At 36.2% G+C, this 6,928-nt stretch overlaps 1 protein-coding gene across 1 annotated transcript; it reads left to right on the top strand.

Annotated features, from left to right (window-relative positions):
- Nucleotides 1–1,487: 1,487 nt before the first annotated feature.
- On the top strand, nucleotides 1,488–3,903 carry LOC109808581 (U-box domain-containing protein 18). The gene has a single exon (XM_020371633.3). It carries the CDS (start codon nucleotides 1,608–1,610, stop codon nucleotides 3,645–3,647), a length of 2,040 nt encoding a protein of 679 aa, XP_020227222.1. The 5' UTR covers nucleotides 1,488–1,607; the 3' UTR covers nucleotides 3,648–3,903.
- Nucleotides 3,904–6,928: the final 3,025 nt, after the last annotated feature.

Below are 6,928 nucleotides of genomic sequence, written 5' to 3'. Positions count from 1 at the left end.
AGAAAGAAAAAAAATAAAATGCAACAAATGACGTGATAAAGGAATATAAACCCAAAAAATATATTCATAAAGTCGTTATACATATATCATTGTTCTTAAATAATTATTATCATAATGATAAAATAAAAATTAAATTATACAGTTAACTAAAAACTTAATTTGATTTTTAAATGTTTAATTTTAAGTTTTTTGTCATTTAATAAATTAGTATATGATTTGTTTGAAAATATATAAGTAAATGAAAATTTAGAATATATAAGGTGGATTCCCCTATGAGTTTTTTTCTCTCTCCCAAACTTGGTAAAATCTGATGGAGATCGATGAGATTGAGTTTATTTTTTTATTTTTCCCACCTTTTTATAAATCTAAACATGTGTTGAATTTTGCCAGGACAAAGAGAAGGGGAACCAAACTCACTCCTGGTCCATTTTGTTGTTATACCTAGTTGTAAAATATAAAAAGAATTAAAAAAAATGTTTCATTTGTATTTCAAATAAATAGGAGAAAATAAAATACAAATTATTAATAAAGGTATTATTATTCTCTTTTAAAGAAAGTTTAATAACTTTATGATATTTTTTAAATGAAAGGGCCATGATGCTTCCTTTATTTGTTTCCTTCTGTACTATGTGATAATTTGATCTCCCATTCTCGAATGATTCATTATTGAAACTCGAAAGTTATCACTAGTGTGTTTAGAATAATAAACACACTAAGAAAAATTGTATCTAGTTTTCAGATTCTGATGTGATTTGTATTTTTTTAATGTAATTAAAAAAATAATAGTTATAACTTGATGATCCTATAAATGTAATTTCACATTCAAACATGCTCCACTTTTGGCGTGAGTGCTCTTGATTTCATTTAGTTTAATCAAACATTTTTATTTAATAATTTTATTTAGACTTTTTAGATACTTTATAGTTTAGATTTAATTGGACCGTAGTAGTTAGAATAATTGGCAACCAGTCTTAGAGCGTATATGTTGTGGAACTATTATAGCTATTCACATACATGCATATATGCATATATATATATATATATATATATATATATATATATATATATATATATATATATATATATGTATCTTGGTTAATTAGTTTTTATTAAAAAGAAAGCACGATTATTTGTAATTAAGCGATCCGATAAACACGAGTTATTAAATTTGGCGCGGTTTTAATTAATCAAGTTTTTTGGATTTGGCTGAGCACACGTCGACAATAAATTTGTCCACCTGTGAGTGAGGTCGGTTAGTGGGACCCACCAAGCATCAGTTCAAGCTCAGTGTTCTTAGTTCTTACCATCCGAGCGAAATCTAAATCCACTCCCCCATTGGATCTTACCTTCCTATTATTCCCCAGTAACACAAACAATCTGTCATTTCCACGTGTCCCAATTCCTATTCAATATTCATCAAACGAATCTTCCCTCCCTCCCCAATCCCGTTCCTACTAGGCACGCCGCCACGTGTCCAGAAGATTCTCCAGTCAGGTTCCCCTCGCTATAATAATTACGCCACCTACCTTCCTATCCAAACAACACAAACGGTTCTAAGTTCTAACTCGTAACCAGAAGTAATTGGTTGATTATTGTGACTGAGTTCAATGACTGAAAGGGATCGGCGCACGCTATCATTCCCGGCGGTTCACCCATGCGAAGCCGTATCTCCGCCCACACTCCTCGCCTCTCTAATCACCCTCTCCCAATCCATATGCAACTACCAACCCCACCTCTTCCCCACCCAGCGACGAAACGCCAGAGAAACCATACGCCAAATCAACATCGTTTCGATATTCCTTCAAGAAATTCAAGAGCGCGCCCTGTCAATCCCCCACTCCACCATCCTCAGCCTCAGCCTCTCCGAGCTCCACTTCACCTTACAGAAGATCCACTTCCTCATGCAAGACCTCACTCTCCAAGGCGCTCGCCTCCTACTCCTCGCCAAATCGCAACACGTCGCGTCCCTCTTCCGCGCCTTCGTCCGCGCCATGGCCACTTCCCTCGACGTCTTGCCCCTTCACAACCTCCACGTGTGCCGCGAAGTCAAAGAGCTCGCGGAACTCGTGACAAGGCAAGCCAGAAAAGCCGGGTTCGAAGTGGACCCCAGCGACGCACGTGCCACCAAAACCCTCCACACGGTTATAAGCCAATTCGCCAGAGGAACCGAACCGGACCTCACTTCCATGCACCAAATAATCAATTACCTCCAAATCAAAACCTGGACAGATTGTAACACCGAGATTAAATTCCTCGAGGATGAAATTAACCTAGAGTGCCGCGACCGCGAGGAGCGAGAGGTTCCACTTCTAAGTAGCTTAGTAGGCTTTTTAACTTACTGCAGAGGACTAATATTCGAAACCAATAACCCCCAAGGTAGATGCAGCACGGAGTTAGCAATAACGTCGTTAACGCTATTAACGTCCCTCAACCCCGAGGATTTCCGTTGCCCGATTTCCCTCGAGCTCATGACGGATCCGGTAACGGTGTCAACCGGTCAAACCTACGACCGACCCTCCATTACGAAATGGCTCAGAGCAGGGAACACCACGTGCCCCAAAACAGGGGAGAAGCTAACAACCACAGAGTTAGTTCCCAACACAACGCTCAAGAGGCTCATCCAACAATTCTGCGCCGACAACGGCATTTACCTCGCCAACAACTCTAACCGTAACCGCAACATCGTCGCCGGTAGTCCCGCGGCCGCGCACGCCGTGCAGTTTCTCGCGTGGACCCTCACGCAGCGGCTCGCGTTCGGGACGGAGGAGCAGAAGCACAAGGCCGCGCACGAGATTCGCGTGCTCGCCCGAAACAGCATTTTCAATAGGGCGTGTTTGGTTGAAGTGGGAGCAGTGTCTCCTCTGTTGGAGCTTCTAGCCTCTGCGAAGGATAAATCCACGCAAGAGAACGCAATCTCTGCTCTATTGAAGCTCTCTAAAGACTCGAATGGGCCGAAAAGTATTATAACCAGCGGGGGCATAAGCGTAATTGTGTCAGTGCTGAAAAATGGAGTTAGTTTAGAAGCTCGACAAGTCGCGGCTGCGGTTATATTTTATCTCTCGTCGGTTAAAGAGTATCGGAAGTTAATAGGGGAAAACCCTGAGGTGATTCCAGCGTTGGTGGAGTTAGTTAAGGAAGGAACAACCTGCGGGAGGAAAAACGCTGTCGTTGCGATATTCGGGTTACTTTTACTTCCTAGGAATCACCAAAGAGCGCTTTCCGCGGGTGCCGTTCCCGCGCTGCTTGATATTTTGGCTTCTTCGGATAAGGAGGAGCTTGTGGCGGAATCTTTGGCGGTTCTTGCGGCGCTGGCCGAGAATGTTGACGGGGCACGTGCGATTTTGCAGGGGTCGGCGTTGGCGTTGATTACGGGGATGCTGCGAACTGCGACGTCACGTGCGGGGAAAGAGCACTGTGTTTCGATCTTGTTGTCGCTGAGCGTGAATGTCGGCGCGGAGGTGGTGGCGGTTCTGGCGAAGGACCCTTCGCTGATGCCTTTGCTTTATTCGCTTCTGACGGAGGGGACTTCTCACGCCGCAAAGAAAGCGCGGTTCCTCATCAGAGTGATACAAGATTTCCACGAGACTAGAACTTTGGGGCTCAAGGGTTCCTCCGTTCCGCAAGAACCATCGCTTCACGTTTGGTGATAACTGATAACCTTTTGTTTTCTGTAAATATATACGACATTTGTTTTTTTTTTTTTTTTGTTACGTTTTGGATTTGTGAAATTAGCTCTATGCTTCTGCTTTTTTTGTGGCGGGCGAGCTAATTTCAATAAGTGAGCCTTTTATTTAGCTCACGCTGGAAGTGGAATTTTTTGTCTCTCTCTGTCTGGTTATGAATTGAAATGGTGTGAAGTTAGATGATGAAATTATTATATATATGTCTGGATTGATTACTTCATGTTTCTTTTCTTTTTTCCAATTTTGGTTTCTCCGTGGAGACGGTCAGAAACTTTGAATCATTTGTAATCATAGAACGTGCGGAATGTTAAATCAAATGAAGAGGGAAATCGATTGGACGTTTCTGTCATTATACCTGCGGGGAAGACTTGAACAAAAATTGATACCACGAGGAAATATATATATTTGTTATTCTCGATTATTTCAATTATCTGGACTATGCAGTTTTGATTTGTGCGTGTGTGGGGGTGAACGTGCAGTTCGGATTTAATAATTCTAGTACTAGTTTGAGGTGCAAAAACCTAGAGTTGTTCCCAAACTTATCACGTATGAAAACTGTTGAGCACTCTTTTCATAGTTTTCTTTTTATAGTTAGTGACATCGAAGATGAAGCCTTGATGAGTGTATCTAACATTGCTTTTATTGAGAATTATATGTTAATAGCTTGATTAATTCAGGTTGGATAAACTTACCTGGAGCATTATCTATATACTTACCAAATAAAATATTTACTTATTATTCACTTAACTTTACTGCTATATATAGCTATATATGGATATATGTTTATTTATATATTGCTTTTTTTTTTTTTTACCGAATTAATTACTTATATTGGCTATAATTATAAATGAGAGACAATTACTTTTTTTATAAATATAGGCTCAACGTGAATTGTAATTATAGTTATAATATGTTTATAGAAGAATTTCGATCTAACAGTTTTAATAAATAACTTATATCTTTTACATGTTTAGATTTAAAGAAAATAAAGAATCATACATGATAAAAAATAAAATAAATAAACTCTTTTAAATATAATCTTTGAAGTAACTAGATCTTTATATATATTACAAACCCTTTCATTTATTGTAAAGAATGTTAAGATGTGAAATTTATAAGGAAAATAATTATTTGATATAAAATTAAGAAGAAAATTTTAGCATACTAATTAATTTTACTAGTTTTTTCGGTTGTTATGTGTAACGTTAGAATACCCACACACAAAAAAGTGTAACTTTAGACTCATTTAGATATTTTGATATTCAAGATTATCTATGTTATATAAAAACAGACTCATCATATGAAAACATATACATAAAACCCTGCGAAGTAAGGAAAATACAACAGTTACCACTGACGGAGAAATTCAGAGTTGATGAAGCTTGAGTTAAAAGTAGCTAAAATTTATTATGATTAAGAAAGAAAGTTATTATCGTTGAGTTTCACTCAAAGTGAGTGGTTAAACGTAATTGAGTTAGATACAGGGAGTTTTGCCTTCTATATTGTTGAAGTTTCGTTCTATTGCAAATGTAGAAATAACGCGTTATAAAACATGTTCTCTGGAGGAAGAAAAACAGCTCCCTATGTGGGCTTTTAAGTTCCACAATTGATCACATTAAAATTGTGAAAGCTACGATAAAATAGAGATATGGAATAGAATGATATAGAAAATCCACTTTAAACTTATGAATTACATCGAATAAAAAATTATCTAATAACCTCTAGAACTTTAATGTGACCAATTGTGTTATAGGTGATTCTTTTAAATTACTCGAAAATCATATATCGATAAGAGGGATTAATCGAAATGATTGTCGTAGAATCAGGAAAAAAAAACATCTGGACTAATCATATAAACTATTGTAAATGTGTATGTTCTATATAAAGTGTTTGTTATAATTATTTTCTTTAAATATTTAAATTGGAGTCATTTGTAAAGGTCGGGAAACATTTTTACACAAATTATTTACCTTAGAAAAATTGTTTAAATCAATAAACACTTTTTTAATACACTTATATTTGTCGGGTGGTGGCGCAACACGAGCAACCACGTGTTTATCCTAGGGAATATTATATTTTTTTACATATTCCATTAAGCTAAATCCTCTGACATTTGGTGTCTCAGATGTTAAGAAGGATCGATCCACATATATTCTTAGATGTGGGGTGTCTTGGATATGTCTAGGCTTAGATTGTTCTTTTGCTCAGATGGTGGAACTAGTTGTATTCATTCGTGTGACATAGCAAAGTGACCAGTAAGAGCTTGTTCTTTTAGATTCGTTCATGGTCGCTATCTATGACTCATAAAACCTTGATCAGTACATTAATTGAAGTATGCACAACAATATTCCATAAAAATAGAGTGGATGATCTATAATTTCACTAAAAATATTTAACTTTAAAGAAGTTGATAGTTAATCCTAATTTTATATGAAATCATGTATTATACTAATCTACACTTTTATATAAAATAAAAATCATCAAACTTTAATTCACTATTTTTCGTATCAATTCAATTACTAGTCAAAATTTAAAATCTTTGGCTTATACTATAATACTAGTACCCATCCTTGACCTCTAGCGTAAATAGGTGCATTATCATACTTGAGCACTTGAGCACGTACTAATCGTTAACCTCATAATACATGGTAAAAAAAAAGTGAGTTATTTATCTTTCACATTACAAGAAAATTGTCATAGTGACATACACTTTATAGTGATATTATACATGTCATTAAAAATTACTTTTACTTATACAATAACTATAATATATGTTAGTATATTATTAAAAAAAGTGTGGGTATAAGCTATAGTGGCACACAAAATATGTTGGTAAATCTCATTCAAAATCAACACTAAAATTGTGTGTAACTATATGTCGAATAGACATATACCTACATATATTGTACCTATAGTGACACTTTTTGTATGTCACTATATGTAACATTTCTTGTAGTAGTGTTTCTTTTTCTTGTAGAAACCATATTATCCATTTAAAATTAATAATGTAAAATGAATACTTGGAAATTCTGAAACCTCAAGATTTTATCCGTGGCTATACACCCGGGTGTTGTCTGATGATAGATGGTTAGCCAGCGAATTCGTAGAAAGAGAAGTTGCTTGTGGCTAAAATGTAAAGTCGATAACTCAGCACTTCAAACCTAGTTTCTTGCGGTCAACAACTAACACTTTACATCCCAAAATTAGTTAACTGTTGGGATAACTATATATGCCATATTTATTTT

The sequence above is a fragment of the Cajanus cajan genome, chromosome 5 (genome assembly GCF_000230855.2).
Source record: "Cajanus cajan strain Asha chromosome 5, NIPB_CcT2T_4, whole genome shotgun sequence".
Taxonomy (NCBI): Eukaryota; Viridiplantae; Streptophyta; class Magnoliopsida; order Fabales; family Fabaceae; genus Cajanus; species Cajanus cajan.
The sequence above is the reverse complement of the archived record's forward strand: the minus strand, read 5'-3'. Positions and strand labels throughout refer to the sequence as shown.